The 23,179-nt window shown below is 44.2% G+C and overlaps 1 protein-coding gene across 1 annotated transcript in view; it reads left to right on the forward strand.

Annotated features, from left to right (window-relative positions):
• Positions 1 to 23,179, forward strand: part of bspry (B-box and SPRY domain containing) — a 50,273-nt gene that overhangs the window by 17,523 nt on the left and 9,571 nt on the right. The window contains exons 2-5 of the mRNA XM_069934123.1: positions 11,651 to 11,749; positions 13,675 to 13,905; positions 13,987 to 14,012; positions 19,880 to 20,004. Coding sequence (XP_069790224.1) covers positions 11,651 to 11,749; positions 13,675 to 13,905; positions 13,987 to 14,012; positions 19,880 to 20,004 — 481 coding nt within the window. The remainder of the gene's footprint in view (positions 1 to 11,650; positions 11,750 to 13,674; positions 13,906 to 13,986; positions 14,013 to 19,879; positions 20,005 to 23,179) is intronic.

Genomic DNA, 23,179 nt, shown 5'->3' on the forward strand with positions numbered 1-23,179 from the left:
AGGTTAAATCTGGTGAACTTCTCTTGCATCATTCCCTTATTTATAAGGATATCCTTCATAAAGCTGGAAAACCAGATCCTCATATTTCCAAGCCAAAAAAAACCTACATTTATTGGAAATCTGAATTAAAAGAACATTGAACAAAAATGGTAACTGATGAAAAGTTATTGAAATAAAGGCTGACTTTGGTCCTCTCCTCTCAGATAGTGACCAATCTCCATCATGTTCTCAGCATTCGTATGTTTATTTCAAAATATTCTTGGTGCAGTTTTACCAGGACTCTCTATAGTTGTAATAGAATATCTTCGGTCTTGTATTCAAATTCTCTAGCCAAAAAAGTCAGCTTATAATTGTTGTTATATGTGCATGTTAACTTTCAGTGATTTCATGGTCAAAGACACCCAAACCCCTTGAGCAGCGACACATTTCAATTTCTCACTGTTAATACAATTTTTGGCTCTCTATTTAACTCGAAGAATAGCAAGGCAATGCTCTTTGGTAACTGGCCCGAACAGTCCATCATCCTCCTTTGCAGTCAGATCTGATTACCTGAAGGCACTGTGGATCTAGATTAGAGGGGATGAGGCGTGCAACAAAAATTGGTCGGAGCGGATTGCAAATGTCCTCCAGAACTGGGGTCTGAGGACATGGCACTCCCTCTCAATAATGGGAAGAACCTGGTCATCAGGTGTGAGTTGCTCTTGGTATTGCTGTATGTGGCGCAGGTGTAGCCCATTCTCCGCACCTCTAACTTGGTAGTCCCCAGAACAGTTTTCTAGTTCACGTGGGGATCCAAAATGGAAAGGATCACCATGTACAAGTCACCAGTCAATGAGGGAAAGGGTGTACCCATCTTTGTGTGTGGCTGTGTTAGGTTGTGCATGGAACCAAAGTGAGGGCACCAATTGCTGCCACCTACTGAGATTCTACCCGTCACAGGTGTTGCAAAGTTTGGGCCTGGCCCCTTTGCCACACAATGTTCCAGCCAGCTGGACTTTTTCCTTCGTGAAAAAGGTTTTCCAGACCAATACCTTCAACCACAAGGCCATCAGGCTGTGGCCAGCACTGAATGTCCTGCAGTCACTGAAAGTTGAGGACTCAGTGGACCCAATGGAATGGTTCCCTGAGCAGACCATCCAGGTCCAGCTCACAAACAAGCCCCAGGACTTGGCCTGGCTGGTGGTGAGAGGAGCCCTCCGAATTAGATCCTCTTTTTTTTTAAACAACCAGAACATCATGCATGCACGCACTCCACGCACGTTGCCCTTGGGATAGCTGTGGTGGAGTGGAGACTGCCATTTGCCTCCTTGCTGAATGCAGATTTGCAAAGAGTGTGTGGAAAAGGATGCAAGGGTCCTTAACACAGTTCTTCCCTAGGGGCAGCATGACAAAGGACTCTGATCTATGGGCTGTTCCCAGTGAGTCACTGAGAGACAGACATCCAGAGCTGCTGGAAGACCATTAACTCAGTGAAAGACACACTTTGGTCTGCCAGAAACCTGTTAGTCTTTCAGCACAAGGAGATGTCAGTGTGGGTATGCTGCTAATTGGCACATTGCAGTCTGCGGGATGCACCCAACACGAGGGCATTGTGGGGAAGGACCATGGTCTAGAGCAAAGGTTTTCAACCTTTTTCTTTTCACTCACATCCCATTTTAAGTAATCCCTATGCCATCGATGCTCTGTGGTTAGTAAGGGATTGCTTAAGGTGGTATGCGAGTGGGAAGGGAAGGCTGAGAATCACTGCTCTAGACCCAATTGTTACTGAAATATTTTGCTTGAAATATTGTCATTGGCCCATTTCCTTTGGAGTTATGAAATGGTGCCCATAATGAGTCAATGAGGTACTATTTAAACAATGGTTTTCAAACATTTTCCACCCATATACCACCTTAAGCAATCCCTTACTAATCACAGAGCACCTACAACATAGGGAATACTTAGTGATATGTGAGTGGAAAGAAAAAGGTTGAGAACCACTGGTCTAGAGCCCTCCTCTTACCAGGTATTGAGGGGCTGAGACTGAGGGGAAGTTCCTTCAAACAACAGAAGGGGGAGAAGCAACATGATGCCATAGTGATGGGAATGATGTAAATAGAAAAATAATGACAATGTACAGTGACAGAAATGAATGACATGAAACTAAAAGTGCAAAGAGACTTTGAACGGTTCTCCCTTTGTAAATAATTTATAGTGAATAAAGTCTATTTTTTGGTTTAATAAAAATATTCTATTTGCCTGGATGATCTCTCATTTTACCCTGTCCTTACTTATCCACCTACCCTCTCCTTGCAATCCACACTGCCAGTTAACTTTTTATTATCAGAAAACTTGGACATATTCCACTTGGTCATTTCTGATCATTGATATGGGAAGTGAGTTACTGGGGCCCAATTATCAGAGCCTTCCAACATGAAAATTCATTTTCTGTCTGTTAACCCATCACCATGCCATGGCAGTACATTATCCTCAATCCCACATACAGTACTGTTGTCTAATAAGCTCTCACATGGCACATTTTGAGGGCCTTCACACATCCCATCAAATAGCTCATCTTTATTTCTTCAATACAACCTCAAACACATCTAACAGATTTGCCAGAACTTTATTTTTCTGACATAAATTGTCATTGACTCTAAGTGACCTGTTATCAATTCCTGAATGATGGATTGTGGCATTTTTTTTCATCTGTAGGCCCTCATTTTCTCTCCTTCCTTTCTTGAACCGTGGAGCTGCATTTGGTATTTTACAATCAATGGAAACTGTGGTCAAATCCATGAAATTCATGAAGGCGAAAACAAATTTACCCACTGTGTCCACATTCATCTCTTCCAGAACCTTAAGATGCAGTCATCAGGCCTTGTGTATTTTTTGAGATTCAGTCCCATTAATTTCTCTTCTTTATTACTATGAATTTCTTTCGGATTTTCATGAACTTTTAACTCTCTGTTCTGCACTGTTTCTGCGAAAACTGATATAAAGTGTTAAATTCTGTGCTGTTTCTTTATTTCTGATATATCTCTTGTTGCAGCCTGTAAAGGACATATGCAGATCTTTTCCTTTTATATGCATACAGTAAGTTTACAGTCTTGTTTTATAATTCTTCCTCAGTTGCTTTTGTATTCTATTTTTTCTTTCCCTTACCTGTGTCTTGGTTCACCTCTGCTGAATTCTGGTATATTCCCAATCCTTATTTTTATTGCTTGTGGGAAGGCCATTGAACACTATCTTTAATTTGGAAAGGATACTACAGGGCCTAATCTGCTGGAGGAACTCAGTGGGTCACTCCTACATCCATGAGCTGTTTTCCTCTAGCAGATTGCATTTGGCTTCAGATTCCAGCACTGCAGTCTCTTCTGTCTCCAAAACACTGCAGATGCTGGAATCCTCATCCTATTTGCCAGCCAGTTTATTTCCCCTCCCCATTCCTCAACCTCCTCCATTGGCGAGGTGAAGCCAAATGCAAAAGTGAAGAACGCTGCCATGTATTCCATCTGGGTAGTCTACAAATGAGTGGCATGAACATTAGGTTCTCCACTTTTAAGTAACTTGCCTTTCTCCTTTTACTCGCCCCCTTCCCGACCTCTCCCTGGCCCCCAGTTCCTTTCCCCTTCCCTACCTTCTCCGTACTCTCTTTGCCCACACTTCCCTTCCACCACTCCTCCACTCTCATCAGGTCACCATTTCTCCTGGCCAAGACTCCAATTTCCTTCCTTCAGCAGCTGCCTCCACCTTCATCCTCCCCTCCCGGCTGTCCCCTTCCCCTGATTTGCTGATCACCTTCTCCAAATGAGAGAGTGAGCTTTTAAAATGGTGGTTCCTATTCTGACATTGTTCCTACAGATTAAAAAAAAATTTCTTCTGTTCCTGTTCCTTTAATCTCTTCACCTCATTTAATTTCTCTGACTGTTCTTAATTCCCTTGACTGCTCTTCCTATTCTTTCTATTTCAGCCGTTGAATCTTTACAATAAAAAAAGATAGATTGTTGTCTGTCTCGTGCACATTATCCCATGATCTGACCCTGCCCTCCAGCGGGATACAGGGCAGAAAATGATGAAGTCTTCACTGTCCCAAATCCGTCTCCATGGTATACCAAATTTCACTGCAATTCACTGAGGCAAAACTGTCTCGCACTGCTTTCTAATTCCAAATAGTTTGGAGAATGCATGAATCAATGATATGCATGTGACTGTATCTTATGAACAACTCTCAAGTAACTGAAAGGAAATTTTTAAATTGCACATTATACTCTTGAATAGTATAATTCAAGTAAAAATAGTTGCAGATTAGGCACAAGGGGGTAAAACTGCTGTGTCTGTAGTTGGGAGCTTCAGTTGCAGTCTAGTTGCCATAGTTACATAATTTGGTTGAATGGGAGCCAAGAAAGTTTGACTTTAGAATTTGTGTCAGAGGTCAACAATGTGCAGGCTATTCAGACAGCAGAAGTCACATGAGCCAGATTTTCACGAAGTGTATTCCGGTATGAACAATATGAAAATTTGAGTTATTATCTCCTTAACGCATTGATGTCCAAGGTCTTTGTGCACAGATTGGATACCAGGGAACAGGAAATCACAGCTAGCTTTAGTCTGGCATTAGGCAGAGTAAAACCTTCTCTTCACTGGTCCCTCTCCATCCTCAGTCAACCTGGAGGAGAGGGGCTCTCTCTCAGTGCTGACGCAGAGGCCCCCCCCCCCCTCAGCGCCAGCGCAGAGGGTAAAGGTAATGTTTCCATGATTGTCACGTAATACTACATTTAGAATGTATCATACCTGAAATCCTTTAATTTTTGTCCACCCTAAGGCAGACAGAGAGTCGCCACTTGTCCAGCACCCTTTCAGAAACCTACAGCATCTGGTCTCCCCTCCAAATACTGACCAGTCCTGATCCTGTTTCACTTTCAAGATCAGACAATCTTAGGCATATTCAGGCTATTAGATACTGTAGGTATCCCCCCCCCCCACTTTTGCAGGGACAGAGAGTACCCGATCACTTTTGCTCTCCCCAACTCGTGTTGTCTCTGGAATTGATTATTCAGTTCCCCCAGCTTGATAAGTATTCCAGAATCAGAGTTTATAGTTTTGCGGCAACATTACAGGTGGAAAAATTGCTGTAAATTGCATTTTAAAAAAAAAATTAGTGCAAAAGATGAGATAAAGTGAGGCAGTGTCAATGGTTTATTGGCCATTCAGAAATCTGATGGCACTGGGGAAGAAACTGTTTTTGAACTGTTCGTCTTCAGGCTCCGGTATCTACTTCCTGATGGTAGCAGGTAGTGAGTGTGTTTGATTATACTGGCTATTTTTTTAAGACACCACCTCTTGTAGATGGAATGAAGACTGATGGCCATGATGGTGCTGGCCGAGCTCACAACTCTCTGTGGACCGTTCCTGCCCTGTGCATTAGCACCTTCATACCAGACAGTGGTCAGAATGCTCTCCACAGTACACCTGTGGAAATTTGCAAGAGTGGTGACAAAACAAATCTTCTTAAACTCCTCACAAGATGTAGCCGCTGGTGAGCCTTCTTCATCATTGCATCGACATGACAGTCCCAGGATAGATCTTCAGAGATAATGACACCCAGAGATTTGATGTTCTTTACCCATTCCTCGATGAGGACTGGCTTGTGTGCTCCATATTTCCCCTTCCTGAAGACCACTACTAGTTCCTTAGTTTTGCTAATGTTGAGTGAAAGGTTGTTGTGACCCATTCAATTAGCTGATATCTCTCACTCCTAGCAAAGATTTTGCCTGCAATGGAGAGCAGCGTGATTCCCCTGTAGTTTGAGCAGTCTGATTTCTCGCCTTTGTTTTTGTACAGGGTGATGATGGTGGCATCACGAAGGTCCTGAGGCAGTTTTCCTTGGTCCCAACAAAGCTTGAAAAGCTCATGCAGTTTGACATGCAGAGTTTTGCCGCCAGCCTTCCAGACCTCTGGGGGGATTCCATCCATACCTGCTGCTTTGCCACTTTTCAGTTGTTCGATTGCCTTGTATGTCTCATCCTGGGTGAGGACCTCATCCAGCTCTAGCCTTAGGGGCTGTTGAGGGAGCTGGAGCAGGGCGGAATCTTGGACTGAGCGGTTGGCACTGAAAAGAGATTGGAAGTGTTCTGACCATCGGTTGAGGATGGAGATCTTGTCGCTGAGGAGGACTTTGCCGTCTGAGCTGCGCAGCGGGCTTTGGACTTGGGGTGAGGGGCCGTACACAGCCTTTAGAGCCTCGTAGAAACCCCTGAAGTCGCCAATGTCCGTGCTGAGCTGGGTTCGCTTGGCGAGGCTAGTCCACCACTCATTTTGGATCTCCCGGAGTTTGCGCTGAAGATGGCTGCATGCGCGACGGAAGGCTTGTTTCTTCTCTGGACAGGACGGCTTTGTAAGGTGAGCCTGGTGGGCAGCTCGCTTCTTTGCCAGCAGCTCCTGGATTTCCTGGCTGTTTTCGTCGAACCAGTCCTTGTTTTTCCTGGAGGAGAAGCCCAGTACCTCTTCAGTGGATTGCAGTATGGTAGTCTTCAACTGATCCCAGAGGGTTTCAGGGGAATAGAATAATACCTAGTGTCGCCGAGAATATTCTCCCAGAATCACAGTGCGGCTTTCGTGCAAACAGAGGAACTACTGACATGGTCTTTGCCCTCAGACAGCTCCAAGAAAAGTGCAGAGAACAAAAGAAAGGACTCTACATCACCTTTGTTGACCTCACCAAAGCCTTTGACACTGTGAGCAGGAAAGGGCTTTGGCAAATACTAGAGCGCATCGGATGCCCCCCAAAGTTCCTCAACAAGTTTATCCAACTGCACGAAAACCAACAAGGTCGGGTCAGATACAGCAATGAGCTCTCTGAACCCTTCTCCATTAACAATGGCGTGAAGCAAGGCTGTGTTCTCGCACCAACCCTCTTTTCAATCTTCTTCAGCATGATGCTGAACCAAGCCATGAAAGACCTCAACAATGAAGACGCTGTTTACATCCGGTACCGCACGGATGGCAGTCTCTTCAATCTGAGGCGCCTGCAAGCTCACACCAAGACACAAGAGAAACTTGTCCGTGAACTACTCTTTGCAGACGATGCCGCTTTAGTTGCCCATTCAGAGCCAGCTCTTCAGCGCTTGACGTCCTGTTTTGCGGAAACTGCCAAAATGTTCGGCCTGGAAGTCAGCCTGAAGAAAACTGAGGTCCTCCATCAGCCAGCTCCCCACCATGACTACCAGCCCCCCAACATCTCCATCGGGCACACAAAACTCAAAACGGTCAACCAGTTTACCTATCTCGGCTGCACCATTTCATCAGATGCAAGGATCGACAACGAGATAGACAACAGACTCGCCAAGGCAAATAGCGCCTTTGGAAGACACAAAAGAGTCTGGAAAAACAACCAACTGAAAAACCTCACAAAGATAAGCGTATACAGAGCCGTTGTCATACCCACACTCCTGTTCGGCTCCGAATCATGGGTCCTCTACCGGCATCACCTACGGCTCCTAGAACGCTTCCACCAGCGTTGTCTCCGCTCCATCCTCAACGTTCATTGGAGCGCTTTCATCCCTAACGTCGAAGTACTCGAGATGGCAGAGGTCGACAGCATCGAGTCCACGCTGCTAAAGATCCAGCTGCGCTGGGTGGGTCACGTCTCCAGAATGGAGGACCATCGCCTTCCCAAGATCGTGTTATATGGCGAGCTCTCCACTGGCCACCGTGACAGAGGTGCACCAAAGAAAAGGTACAAGGACTGCCTAAAGAAATCTCTTGGTGCCTGCCACATTGACCACCGCCAGTGGGCTGATATCGCCTCAAACTGTGCATCTTGGCGCCTCACAGTTCGTCGGGCAGCAACCTCCTTTGAAGAAGACCGCAGAGCCCACCTCACTGACAAAAGGCAAAGGAGGAAAAACCCAACCCCAACCAACCAATTTTCCGCTGCAACCGTGTCTGCCTGTCCCGCATCGGACTTGTCAGCCACCAACGAACGTGCAGCTGACGTGGACATTTTACCCCCTCCATAAATCTTCGTCCGCGAAGCCAAGCCAAAGAGAAGAAGAGGGAAGAAAAGAAGATCTCTCACTCCTGTACGCTTCCTCATTGCCATCTATGATTCTGCCGATGACTGTTATGTCATTAGCAAATTTGTAGATAGCGTTGGAATTGTAGCCATGCAGCTATGGGTTAATGTTGTGAAGCACAAAGACTGCAGATGCTGGAATCCTGAGCAAACAATGACTTGCTGGAGAAACTCTGTGGTCAGGCAGCATCTTGTTTGCTCTGGATTAGTGTCATGCTTGATTCTTTCTTTCTCAATAAATGAAACTCTTTGAACTGTGGTCTCTGTTCTGTTTGGAAGGCCATTAGATAATCGAAGTGACTGATCCATGTGGTAAGCATGTGGGTTGTGAAACCCATTTTGTATCTTGTTATTAAATTCAATAGAGCAATCATTGAATAATCATCCATCTTCCTTCTGAAACAGTAAATATATTTACTTGTGATGGAAGAGACATGAACAGAAAGGAAGAATTGGGTTGTGAGGTGGTGTTGTTTGTCACTTGTTTTTGGGTAAAACCTTGACATACGGTCATTTGTTTATCAAGGTGGCTGATCACAATTCCCACAGGATCCAATTTTATTTTTATTGAGTGATAGTAAGAAAATTGAAACCAAGTTGAAACTGAACATGTATCAAAAGAAGTTTGTTCAAATTACTTTAGCAATAGCAAGAAACTGTTTTGCCATAACTTGGAATTCTAACATGGATCTGGGTATAGAAAGATAGTTCAGAGTTGTATACCACTTGAGAAAATTACTTACAATTTAAGAGCTAAATATACATTTTGGAAGATATGGAGCCTTTATTTACAAAATATTTAAATAAGGCTTGGACATTCCCTTTCTCCTTAAAGTCTCAGTATACTATAAGAAACTTTAAAGTAAAAGGCACTCCTGTTGAGGGACTCTTGTCCATTTCTCACTTTCTTAATTTCTTTTTCTCTTTTTCTTTGTAGAGGGATAGAAGGGAGGAGGGGGTGGTATATAGGGAAATTTTCTATCTTTTTCTTTTTATACGCCACATGTATTTGTATTAATTTGAATTATTTTTTATTATGTGCTTTATTGGTGTGGTTCTAAATTTATAACTAAAATTTTTTAAAATGTGGCTGATTTCACCACTCTTGGCAGGAAAGTTCCTTTCCCACAGGTGCAGGGAAGCTGTGGCATCAGGGGTAAAACACAAATTCTGCAGACGCTGTGGATGAAGTAAAAAAACACAATACTGGAGAAACTCAGCAGGTCAAACAATGTCCTTTATATAGCAAAGATAAAGATACATAACCAACATTTTGGGCTTGAACTCTTCATTAAGGTCTGGAAAAATGTCAGTAGGTGCCCATACAAAATGGTGAGGGGGGGTAAGGTTAGGGGGAGGTGGATAAGGGAGAGAGGGCACTGCAGCAAGCAGGGGGAGGAGGGATGGCTATATGAATAAAGAGGGAAGGTGATGGAGCAGTTGGAAAGAAGATGAGGGGAGAGGGAAGGGAGGGAGAATGGAGAGTAGGCCAACAGAAACCAGAGATGTCAATGTTAATGCCATCAGGTTGGAGAGAACCCAGATGGAAAATCAAGTGTTGTTCCTCCAGTTTATGGGTGGTCTTGGAGGGATTGTACACGAGGCCATTGATAGACATATGAGCATGGAAGTTGGGTGAAAAATTGAAGTGGTTGGCCCCTGGGGGATCCCTGTCACTGATGCAGATGGAGTGAAGGTGTTCAGTGAAGCTATCTCCCAGCCTGTGCCCAGTCTCTCCAAAGTAGAGAAGGCCACAAGGGAGCAATGGATGCAGTAGATAACTCCTACTGTTATATAAGTGAAGTGTTGCTTCACTTGAAATTACTGTTTGGGGCTCCGAATGGTGATGAGTGGGTAGTTGCGGGGGAAAATGTGGCATTTCCTGTGGCCACAGGGGAAGGTGTAGAGTGGATTGATTATTGGGGAGGGATGAGTGGATGAGGGAGTCACAGAGGGTGTGCGGCTATGGAAGGCAGAGAGAAGATATATCTAGTAGGTGGCAGAAATTATGGAGGATAATGTGTTGGATGCAGAGTCTGGTGGGATGGTAGATAATGACAAGGGAATCCTGTCTGGGGACAGGGCAGATGAATGAGAAATGGAGGAGATGTGGATGAAGGTTGAGTTGATGGTGGAGGGGAAGCGACATTTGTAGAAGAAGGTGGAGATTTCAGAAGATCTGGACTGGAAGGCCTCATTTTGGGAACAAATGCAGTGTGCACAGAGAAATTGCGAAAAGGGAATAGAATCTTTCTAGGGGACTGGGTGTGAAGAAATGTTGTTTAGGTTCTTGTGGGAGTTGGTGGGTTTGTTAAATGTCTGTGGTAAGCTTGTCTACCAGGATGGAGTCAGAGAGATCAAGAAAGGGGAGAGGGTTGTCAGAGATAGACCAGGTGAAGTTGAGATCGGGGTGGAAGTTGACAGCGAAGTGGATGAAGTTGACAAGCTCATCACGGGTGCTCGAGGCAGCCCTAATGTAGTCATCAATATAACGGAGGAAGAGTTGAGGGGCCTTGTCTTGTCGGCTTGCAGCATGGATTGCTTCAGAAAGACTAAAAGCAGGCAAGCAAAGCTGGGACCCATGCGGTTCCCATGGCTGCTCCTTTGATTTGAAGGAAGTAGGATGAGTAAAAGTGAAGTGATTAAATAAGAACAAGTTTTGCTAGGTGGAGGGTGGTGGAGGGTGACTGATGGGGACTCTTGTTTAAAAAAAAAAGAAATGAAGTGCTTTGAGACCTTCTGTATGGGGGATGGAGTTGTAAAGGAATTGGATGTCCAATCCCTTTACACCTCCCCCCCCTCCCCCCGCCATACAGAAGGCCGTCCAATCCTTTCAGACGGTCATCCATTATTTTGTACATCTCATTGAGGTTACCCCTCATCCTCCTGCCTTCTTTGCTTCTTCTTTATATTTGTTTATATTTTTAAATTAGATTCAAGTTTATTGTCATTGTGCCAAGTTAAATACAAAGCCAATGAAATACAATTAGCCTCCAACCAGAAGTTTAAAAAAAATAGTGCTATTATCCCTTGAAGAAGGGCTCAGGCCTGAAACGTTGGCAACATATCTATCTCCTATTGATGCTGCAAGACTGGCTGAGTTCCTCCAGCATTTTGGTGTGTTTTTACTACCATCTTCTGTACTCAATACTCTGACTGATGAAGGCTAATGCGCTGAAAGCCTTTTTGACCACCCTGTGTCACCATTTTCAAGGTCCCATGTTCCTGTACTGCTAGATCCCTCTGCTCTACCGCACTCTCCAGATCCCTACCATTTGCTGTTTTGGTCCTACCCATGTTAGACCGCCCCCCCCCCCCCCCCCACCCCGATATGCAACACCTCACATTTCTCTGTATTAAATTCCACAAAATATTGCTTAACATTGATCAACTTTTAATGAACCTGCATTCAACAGGTATTTTGGGATGTTATTAAAATTATTATTTCAGATACTGCTGAACAAAATTAAGAATCTGCCCATTTCACAAATTTAAGGATCTTTGAAATAAGACAAGCCTCTTCCTTGTTTAACCACCTTTTCAGTATTTTTATTTGAAGAATAATTTCTGTTTCTTTTATTTCCTTTTGCACAGAATAAGCTGGTCGATGCTTGTGAGAAATTACAGATTAGGATAGCTTCAGTGGAGAAGTACATGGCAGAGACTCTGAACAATAAAGACCACAATGTTAAGGTAAGTACAGTAAAATTCTCCGTTATCCAGAATTCAAGCAACTGACAGCCTCAAGCAACCAGCATAAAAATCGTAGAAAATAAAAAGTTAAACAATATAAAAGTTTCAAATATGCGCCCCCCCCCCCCAGTGGTCAGTTTGCCAATTACACAGCATGTGATATCAAGCAACTGTTAAATTCACTTGTCTGGCATCTACATACCCCATAGGTGCTGGATACTGGGGTTTTTACTGTACCTTTGAACAATAAAACCATGGATCTTGCTGTGGGGAAAATTCCTCCTCAACCCGAGAGGAAGCTGAAGCCAAACTACAATTATCCTGCACCTTTTAAAGGTTTTTCACAAATGACCACTGATAGGGAATTGCAAATAGAATGGAATGGAGGAAGAGTTGGTGGAGTAGGACCAGGTGAGTAATTTGTTCAAGGATCTTGCTCAGATGTAGCCAGCCATGTTGGTTTCCTGTGGTGCCGGGACAATTGTAACTGAGCTTGATGGGCAGGAAGACCATGAGATTGGGGAGAATTCCATTAAAGGGCAAAGCCGGCAATTGCCTGATCCTGTCAGTTCTCTGAAAGGTCAATGGGGTTAACGTTGGCCCATGATTCTCTGATTAGTTTCTTCCCAGCCCTCTCTGCCTCTCAGTAGGGATCGCCCACATTAGTTGCTCCTCGAAATCAGCTTCACACTCCTGCCCATTCTCTATTTCCCTTCTTCCTTCAGTGCTCAAAATCTTTGTCTTGAAGAACAACCTCATGCCTTTGGAGTTTAGAATTCTAAAGATCCTCATCTGTTTGAGTAAATACATTTCTCCTCATCACCAGCATTTTATGCAAAGACTATGATGTCTGGATCTCCACACTGAAGGATGCAGAAAATCCCACACTCTATTTATGACACATCTGGTGTATGCAGAGCTTCTCGATGCTAACCCATTGATTTCAGTAACTGTTTCTCATTACTGTTGCTAGTTGCAATTATTGCAGTGGGGTTTCTGCATTGACAGTTCTTGCTAAAGCATGTTTAGTGACACGATGCCATAGCAGTTAGCACAATGCCATTAAAGTACCAGTGATTGGGACTGGGGTTCAAATCTAGTAAAGAATTTGCATGTTCTCCCCTTGCTTGTGTGGGTTTCCTTTGGGGGCTCTGGTTTCCCCTCACCATTCAAAACGTTCATGTCATTGATTAATTGGATGTAATTAGGCAGCATGAGCTCGTGGACTGAAATGGTGTGTTACCACGCTGTATGTCTAAATTTATGGGCGACACGGTTGGCGTTGCGGTTAGTGCAATGCCTTTACAGTGCCAGCAATCGGGACCGAGGTTTGAATCCCATGGTGTCTAAAGGAGTTTGTACATTTTGCCCGTGCCTGCGTGGGTTTCTTCCAAAGGCTCCGGTTTCTTCCCACTGTGCTAAAAATAATCTGGGTGTGGGTTAATTAGGCGGCATGGACTCCTGGGCCAAAATGGCCTGTTACCATTCTGCCTGTCTAAATTTGCATTTAAAAATTTAAATGTAGATATAAAAATTCTCCGCCTTGTGTTGAAATCACTCTCTGGTATCGCCCTTTCTCATCTCTCCATATCTACTACCATGATTGGCTTCACTCTGTTATGCCTACACCTGTCTTGTCTTTGAATTCCTGCCCCCACCCCTCCAACTTTACAAAGCTCCTTTAAAACAAATGCTGCAAGCCCAGATGTTAAGTCACTGACTCCCAATGTTGCCTTTGCAAAACTTGTTGTTTCACTATTGCTCTGGTGGGGCATTTGTGAAAAGTTTTGTGCAAATAGATGTTGCTGCAATGATGGTGACTCTGTTTTGGACAACTGCAATGGTTGACGTATTGATTGCTCTGATTAACAACACCGTTCCAGATCCTCCTCACTGACAGCTCCATTCCACCTTCCTGCTGACAGGGGCACGCCCGTGGATCCAGGGAACTGATCATCCAACGCTTGAATTTCGTACGTGAGGTCTGTGAGAATGAAGAACAGCGACTGTTGGATGTCGTCCACGATGAGGAGGAGCGAGTCCAACAGAGCGTCTTAACCCAAAAGACCTACTGGACGGAGGCTCAGCAAAGGCTGATCAACATTAAGCGTTATTTGGTGGACACACTGACCAGAATGAATGATGCTGCACTTGTGGTCAGTGAAAGTTTTCCATTAGTGTCCTGTGATGGTTTCCTTCCATTTCCAATGATCTGAATTCACTTTCTTTCCCTGCAGAAACGTCAGGCAGAAATATTTGAAAGGTATGTCCAGCCGATGACAAGGAACTCCACAAACACTGCAAGCAATTTTTGCACAATTTATGCATTTGTTGAAGGTTCAGATTGTACTTCGTCTGATCTAATGGTTCAAACTCTCATGTGCTTTCTCACATCTCTCAAATAAGAATATTCACCATCTGAGCTCTTGACTGGCCCTCTACCTTTTCCAAGCTCTCAAATTGATTTATACCACATCTGAAGTCCCCAGTGCCACCCAACATTTTCATTTCCTGATATAAAAGTGAAAGGTTGTCCACAAAGTAGGACAAACGTGTCATGGAACAAAAGCAGAAATACTGGAAGAACTCAGATAGTCAAGCTGCACAGAGAAATGAGTCAATGTTTCAGGTCAGCAAGCTTTCCTCAGAACTGGAGTCCATTACAAATACATTATGGTTAATTATTGGCCTAGATGGTCTTTGCTCAATTTTCAGTAGTGAAGGGTGTTGACAGCCCCTGTGAAATAGCAATAGTCGTGAAATACCAATAAACTACTGATGGTGGGTTTGGATATTTCCTGGGTCACTTGCCCCTGGTCCTCATTGTAATCTATGGTTCAGAAGTTGACAAAGGGCTCAATTCCCAAGAAGAAGTGAGAAGGGCGGCCCTTATTAGCAAATTTTTTGACCTCGTGCGATATCAAGGTAAAGAGAGGTCAGCACAATGGTGCATCTGTAGATCTTCCGCCTCACAGCTGCCATAACTCATCCTCCATCTTGACTCTGGGTGGTATCTGTGTGATGTTCATACAAATGCTGCTGTGATCATCAGGAGAGCCAGCACAAATTTATTAAAGGCAAATCAGGCTTGACTAACTTGGATGAAACTTTAATTGGGTTACAGAAAAGTTGATGAAGGGATTGCAGTGGATGTCATTTACAGCATTTCAGAGAAGAGTCATAGCAGAGTATATTTAAGTCTCAAAATAATAATTGAGACAGTTATAATTGTTTCATTAAACCTGACACAAAAGGCTGGGTTAACAAACCTAAGGCCCATAAGATATTTCAGCACAGTACGGGCCCTTTTTGCTAAACTATGTAAACCTACTCCTAGTCCTAATCTAGGGCTTCCCAAACTTCTTAACTCACAGAACCCTTTTGGGGAGCACTTGGAAATCATGGAACTCTAATCGTCATTTACACAAGGATATAAATAAATGAATATAAAGCATATTAAAAAAAAAGTAAGTAAACTCTCCAGTAGCAGATTAACAACCAGCCGGGCCCTAGGCTGAGCTTTAATAATGCCCCCCCAGACCTTGCTCCGCCACATCCCCGGGCTATCCCCACCGCTCCTCGCTCCCCACCATGGCCCAGGCTGCTTCCACTGCAATTGCTCACCGCTTAGGGAGTGAGTGTGAGAAGGGGGAGGCAGTTTAAATTTAAAAAATGTGGCGAGCCTCACGCCAAAAGAAATCTGAGTCTCATCGGTTGAAAGTTGCATCTTGAGGCTTGACGCCTGTGGTGCCATTATGTTTTGTTAGTATTGAGGGAACTGTTTAGAAACACAGGTAAAAGGTAATTTAAATTAATTAAAAACATTTTTCTAATAAGTTTTAGTTATTAGTACCATTTCTTCTGTGGATCACGCTGATCTAATCCTTCTCTATCTCCCACCCATAACCTTTTTTTCCTTACATCCATGTGCCAATCTAAGCCTTTTGAATGTCCCTATTGTTCCAGCCTCTGCCAGCACCCTGAAAATGTATTCCAGGCACCCGCTACTCTCTGTGTGTGGGGGGGAGAAAAACAACTTCTTGCTGGCATCTCCCCTAAATTTTCCGCCACTCACCTTAAACAGGTAATTGCTATTGTTCCAGGAAAAAGGCACTTCTACCCTATCTATGCTTCTCCTTCCGCTTGCTCCAAAGTGAAAAGCTCCAGCTTTGTCCACCGTGCTTCATGTTTCACGCTCTCCAATCCAGGAACCATCCTGGTAAATCTCCCCTGCACTCTCTCGAAAGCATCTACATCCTTCCTGTATTGAGACGGCCAGAAATGAACGCAATACCCTTAGTGTGGTTTAATCAGAACTGCAATATTACCTCACAGTTTTGAATTCAATCCCCTGACAAATGAAGGGCAGTGCACCATAGAATTAAGCCACAAGCACACGAATAGGCAGAAAGCAGAGTAGAGGGAATAGTTTATCAGACTGGTGTTCTTGAGGGACAGTATGGGACTATTGGCTGTTGTTAATATATGCTTATAATTTGGACATTGGTGTCCAGGAGAAATTTTTCAAATGTGTGGATGATACAAAGTGTAAGGAGGAAGTGAAGGGAGGAAGGTTTAAGGACGACATCAGAGGTAAATTTATTATATAAGGAGAGTTGTGGGGGTCGGGAATGCATTGTCAAGGGTGGTTGTGGAGGTTGGTACAATAGGGGCATTTAAGACACTCAGAGAGGCATATGGATGAAAGAAAAATAGAGCTTTATGAGGTAGGGATGGGCTTAGTTATTGTTAGGTATGTATAGGTCAGCAAATCCATGGGCTGAAGGGTCTGCACTGTGCTTTAATGTTCTGTGTGATACAAAGTTAGAAAGGAGGAGTATGGGAGCTCCAGAAGACATTGGAAAAAATGACATTTAACCGAGAGATGTGCAATTTGGGGAGAGAAAATGAGCAACAAGATTGATGGAATGGCACAGCAGGAACGTTTCATTTTCCATCCGACCCCAATGCTGCCCATTTCCCACAGGCTAGGAAGCACAAGGCTTACAGTCAGATTCAGGTGAGCCCTGGTCACTGCAGGTGCTTGGTGGCATTCTCCTGAGTATGACTCAATTTTAGAATTGAGGACCATATGTTACGGAATCCAGAGGACCCCAAAACCAGCAGCAATAGATATGCACCACAACCCAGGGTTACTTAAACAAAAGTAGTTTTTAATTATATTTGAACAAGAAAACAGAATTAAACTTTAACTTATTACTTAATCTACCTAACTACTTAATTCCCCTTCTAATACTAAGCGCAGTTGTGTGTAATGTATATTTAAGATTAGTAAAGTTATTTGGATCACAGTCCAATCTCGCTGGTTGCAGCCAATTCTTGTACTGTGCACAGAAGTTAGCATTAACAAAATTCACCAGTCTTTGGTGCTTAACAGGTGAATGGTCACCACTCAGGAGGGTTCTTGCTGGTTTTCAGAGAGAGATTCCTTTTCCAGGACATCCGCAACTGATTCCTCCTCAATCAGTCCTGCTGATGAAACTTGCTCCCTTCAGGATTCTCCAGTTGATCCTCTTTCTTTCAGGTCACCTTTCACACCTCCAGTCTTCTCCTTTGAGCAGGCAGCCTTCCAAAGTTTGCCAACTTGTCCCTCTGTTACTGATTTTTGTGTCTCTCCTCTTTGCTTCACACCCTCCCTCTCTGAGAGCAAAACTCTTCCCCTCTGCCTGCAAAGGTCACGTTCCCAGGCAAGCTGAATGTTGATATTTTGTTGCCTTTTGCAAAAAGCACTCTGCAAAAGTCCTGCAAATATTCTGTGTTTTAAAATGTTTGTGTGCAACCTGCTCTAACAATTCCTCCCAAACCACCTCTAAATACTCTGTCACACATATTACTCAGGCTGCTATTGATTACAGAGATCTGCTCTCCCTCCTGAACCAGTATACTGGTCCACTAACCTCAAACTAGATATAGTGTTGATCCATAGGAGGAAGGTTGAGCAACCTCAGAGATATCCGCCAAGGGCTCAGCCTGAAATGTTGACTGCCTTTTGCATCCTTATAAAGTTGTGTGACTTGCTGAGTTTCTCTACCACATTTGTGTATTGCACATAACCCCATTGTCTCCAGATATTCTTGTTTAACTTCCTAAGGAACTCTAGTTTTCCCACCAAGACTTCTCAGGAAGTTTCATGGAGATGACTTTCTCTTCTAAACTCCTGTCAGCGTTGGCCCAACTTACTAAATCTCTCCTTTAAAGTCATCTCTCTCATCTCAGAAGTGAAGTTCATCTATATCTACTCTGAAGTGTCTCTAAAGGCACTTTCAGGTGGCCAATTGCCCCGCTTGTAAAACCTCATATTTTGGCAAAATGCGGCTGGGGAAGGCCACATGAATGTGCAGGAGGTGCCTGCAAGGCAAGCTTGGTAACACTCCTCTGAGAGGGATAATCCCAGCAGCACAGTGGTGTCCCCAGGCATCCGAATGACAGTCAGCTGGGCAGCGCCTGACAGCTCCTCTCCCAGTCCCAGACTGTCAGGGAGCCGGCTTGGGCTGTCAGTGTGGAGATGTCCTGTGAGGGACGTCCCCACACTGATCTCGCTGCCCTGCTCTCTCCCCACTCATGAAAACAGTTTCCACCCTGTTGTGTGGCAGGCGCAGGCAGTCCCCACAGTGTGTGGACTGATTTCGGGAGTGGGGAGAAGGGGGCCAGAGCGGGGGAGAAGGGGGCTAGCCGAAAAAATGCCAGTACCCAACTCGAGTGCCTCCTTCTCCCCTGGCGGCCGCTCCAGCCTTCTTCTCCCCGCCGGCCGCTCCAGCCCCGTGAGTGGGGAGAGAGCAGGGCAGCAGGATCAGTGTGGGGTCATCCCGTGTGGGACGTCCCAGCGCTGACAGCCTCTGCTGGCTGCCCGACAGTGTGGGGACAGCCCGCACCGGCTGCCCGACAGTGTGGGGACTGATTTCGTGAGTGGTGAGAGAGTGGGGCAGCGGGATCAGTGTGGGGACATCCCGCGTGGGACGTCCCTGCGCTGATGGCCCGCACTGCCTGTCTCAGCTGACAGCCAGCCATACTGACTTGACAGCCCAAGGGACAGGAGCCGGAATGCGCATCCAGCTGTACTTTCAGGTGGCCAGCGCTGCCACCTGAACTGCAATTTAAAGGGCCGCTTCTGCTTCTTTAGGCGCATTCTTAGTGGAGAATGCACCTGAAAAATCCTCAAGTCTTGTATGCTCATTGGTGTTAATTGTTCAGTCCTATATTCTGGGAGCAAAATTGACTTTTGTCTGTAGTCTATCCCCCTTTCTCCAAAGGGCCACAGATCATCTGCCTTTCTAGTTGTTTGCTGTGCCTGTTCGTTAATTATTTTGTGTTCCCTATATCAGTGATGCTAGACCCCTCTGTAGAGTGGCCTTTATTAGACTCTCACCCATCTTTGTGGGCCAAAGCCCTTGAACCTGATCATGTTCTGGTAAATCTTGTGTCTCTGCAAGGCCTTTGGTATTCTTCCTGTAATTAGACAGCATACTGCTAGCTGTAGATGGGTCAAATGGCCTGCCTTTGTGCTGCCATATTCTAATAGTTCTGGTGCCAATGATGGTCATACTTCTGTGTCTGTATGTCCTGCTCTAATGACAGTGGCTGTGGACATTGACAGAGTTTTGCAGAGATTACACCGAGATCCGACACAAAGAGGAGCTGGGAAAGTCATTCCTGATCCTCCAGCCCATCTTTATCATTCCACCAGCATTGCTGAACTAGGTTGCCTTGTTCACCTCATATTTCTGAGAGCACGTGCTCAAATTCGATGCCACATGCCCCCCCCCCCAACACCACCTATGCAGCAAAGCCAGGTGTGAAGCTCTTCGGGGTGCCCTAAGATCATACAACCCATTCAAAAATACGATTTCCCTTCTATTGACCTAATAATCTGAATACACCTGAGATTGCAAAGCAGGGTCAAGCCTGGCCAGTACTTGGAGGGGAAACCAACTAGGAACACCAGGTGCTGTAGGTTTCTGTGAGGGGCACTGAACAAAGAGGCCTTACAGTAGACAAAAGTTAAAGAATTTCATGTATGTAACATTCTAAATGTTGTATTACATTTACCATTACCTTTTTTACCTTCACCTTTATTTCTCATGTCCTGAGTGGAATTCTTTATTGTTCCAGAGCAGAGGAAGCAGAGGGGATTTTGGAACCCAAGGACTCAAACAAGCTGAACTTTAACCTTGCCTGTGCTCACAGTAACCTCCTCAGTAGTCTATGGGCATCAGCCATCATGATCTGCAGCGCAGGTCAGTAATATCTCATCAGCAAAAAGAAACCAATAACATGGAATAAGGAACCGCTGCTTCTAGAGTGAATTGCATTCGCTCACTATCTCCATGGATTGTTGCAGAGGGTGGTTGGATGCTAAACACATTGTGATAGGTCTCTGGTCTCTACAGGTCAGCTGAGGACATCAGAGGCCTGTTTTCTGAAGCACAGTAGTGGGCTTTTATAATTTAGTTGTTTTGTGGTCACAAATACTGATGTTCGCTGTCAGAAATAAAACTTCTCACACATGAGTCTCTTTAAAACTGATGACACGACAAGCTTTATTTACAAGTCTGCAGAGTTGGACTCAACTGGTTTCTCACCAGTTAAGCCCCGATACATACAGTGCATTGATTTTTATACCTTTATTATTTTCCCTTCCCCTTCTTATTACTACTGTTTTAATTGGTTAGTATTACAAAAACATTCTAAGTATAACTGCATTATTAATTATCACGTTCGTTACGTACGCTGTGAACTCTACATTCACTGAATTCTGTTTCTCACACTTCTTATCAATCCTTTGTCTCCTGCATGTCTCTCACTATGACCATGAAAAGATAGGTTTAAAAAAACATATTCAGCAGCTCCTTCTGTCCTTGACTGCTAGTAAACTCTCTGTCCGTTCTGGCTTCCCTGTTTATGATTAATCATCACATTTTAACTTAAGTCTTTTTAACCTAAATTCTCTATATCACAATCCACCCCTTTCTCTCTTTAAAATGTGTTGAATATATGTATAGATATGAATGGGGATTCTAAGCTAGGGAAGAGAAATGTTTTATGATACATTAATCTCACGCTGAAATAAAAGTCTTACAGGGTCTCCCATCCCCCCTGGTTGCATAGCTTGTTCGACCATGGAAATCACCAGGGCAAAAATAAGTAGGAGGAATAAAATACCTCCGATGACCCACAAGAAGGTACGCCACCAGGTTCCTCCAAACCATTTGTCCATCCAATTAAATTGTGGGAAAGGATGCCAGGTTTGAACCGGTACATGGGACAATGTACGAATATTATCAGCGATTTTACGAACGGCTTTTCCATTATCATCAATCTGTAAGCAGCAGTTAGTCAAATTAAGTTTGCCACATACACCTCCTTCCGTGGCTAGGAGATAGTCTAGGGCTAGACGGTTCTGATATATAGCAGAGCGCATTTGACCTTGCTGGGATGCAAGTAATTGCAGGGCTATAGCTGTTTGATTTGTAACAATTTCAAGCACTGCTTGTAAGCGAATTATGCGATTTAACATATATATAGGAGTACGATAACCCCAAGATCCATCTTGAGCCCATGTAGCGGGACCATAATATTGAATTATGCGCTCTGGAGGCCAATCATCTCTCCATTCTCCCAAATGTACCGTGGTAGAGCGGGGTTCACGATGTAATGTATCAAAGACCTTCACGCCTAATTTATGACCGTGATCGTGGGGTAGAAGGAAAAATTCTGGGCGGATTATTCCTAGGAAACAAGTTCCACTCCACTGTGAGGGAAGACGAGTATAAGCTTTATTACCACATACCCAGAATAATCCATTTGGGGATACTCCATACCCCCTTTCCCAAACTCTTTTAAGAACAGGATTTGATTGGTATGGTCCTGTGATGGTGGAAGTGGTACAATTCCAAAACTGAATACTGCTATTAGACAGGGGTAGGCAATTAGTTTTAAAAACAGTGGATAAGAACCAAGTCTGAGGTTTAGGAAACCAAGTGAAAACACCAGGCGAAATGCGAATCCATACAGCCTTGCAGGGACTTTCTCCTACTGGGTATTTGCCGGCTCGTGAGAGACAATAAAAACCAGAGGGGACATTAGAGAGAGACCAGGTTTCTCTTGATCTCGTTCAGTTAGTTGTCCAAATGCGGGAAATCATGGTCAATGAATTGAGAGGTTCTCCCCACCAAGGCCATTGTTCTGACATCCGTGGACCCCCGCAGACCCAACAATTAGTTACATTAAAAGTTCCTGCAATTTTAGTTGCCAGATCTACAAAAAGGTTATCTCCCTCAATTACATTACCGAAACTTACATGGTTATTTGGATGGACTCGAACTAAGTCCGGCTGTCTTAAAGGGACAGGCAATTTCGAGTGTGGAGTGTAACTTCTCATTGGAACAGTACGTTGGTGTATGCAAAACCAGAGTCCATCAGGGCATGGTGGGCTTGAGTCACCTTTCCAACCGTTAAGAGGGAAAGGAGTGGTATTAGGAATCTGTATATAATGACCCATATTATTTCCTTCTTTTTCCACACAAGGGGTATATGGATGTTGGGTGGTATTTTCTGCCCAGCATTTCTCAGGAACTGAGGTATGGGAAATGAAATTACCTTCCTTTCTTCCCCAAATGTGGTCCTGAAACAGGACCACTGTATCTCTGCATTTCTATAGATATGAATGGGGATTCTAAGCTAGGGAAGAGAAATGTTTTATGATACATTAATCTCACGCTGAAATAAAAGTCTTACAGGGTCTCCCATCCCCCCTGGTTGCATAGCTTGTTCGACCATGGAAATCACCAGGCTGCGTAGACAGGGAATAATACAGGGCAAAATAAGTAGGAGGAATAAAATACCTCCGATGACCCACAAGAAGGTACGCCACCAGGTTCCTCCAAACCATTTGTCCATCCAATTAAATTGTGGGAAAGGATGCCAGGTTTGAACCGGTACATGGGACAATGTACGAATATTATCAGCGATTTTACGAATGGCTTTTCCATTATCATCAATCTGTAAGCAGCAGTTAGTCAAATTAAGTTTGCCACATACACCTCCTTCCGTGGCTAGGAGATAGTCTAGGGCTAGACGGTTCTGATATATAGCAGAGCGCATTTGACCTTGCTGGGATGCAAGTAATTGCAGGGCTATAGCTGTTTGATTTGTAACAATTTCAAGCACTGCTTGTAAGCGAATTATGCGATTTAACATATATATAGGAGTACGATAACCCCAAGATCCATCTTGAGCCCATGTAGCGGGACCATAATATTGAATTATGCGCTCTGGAGGCCAATCATCTCTCCATTCTCCCAAATGTACCGTGGTAGAGCGGGGTTCACGATGTAATGTATCAAAGACCTTCACGCCTAATTTATGACCGTGATCGTGGGGTAGAAGGAAAAATTCTGGGCGGATTATTCC

This window comes from Narcine bancroftii, chromosome 1, assembly GCF_036971445.1.
Source record: "Narcine bancroftii isolate sNarBan1 chromosome 1, sNarBan1.hap1, whole genome shotgun sequence".
NCBI lineage: Eukaryota > Metazoa > Chordata > Chondrichthyes > Torpediniformes > Narcinidae > Narcine > Narcine bancroftii.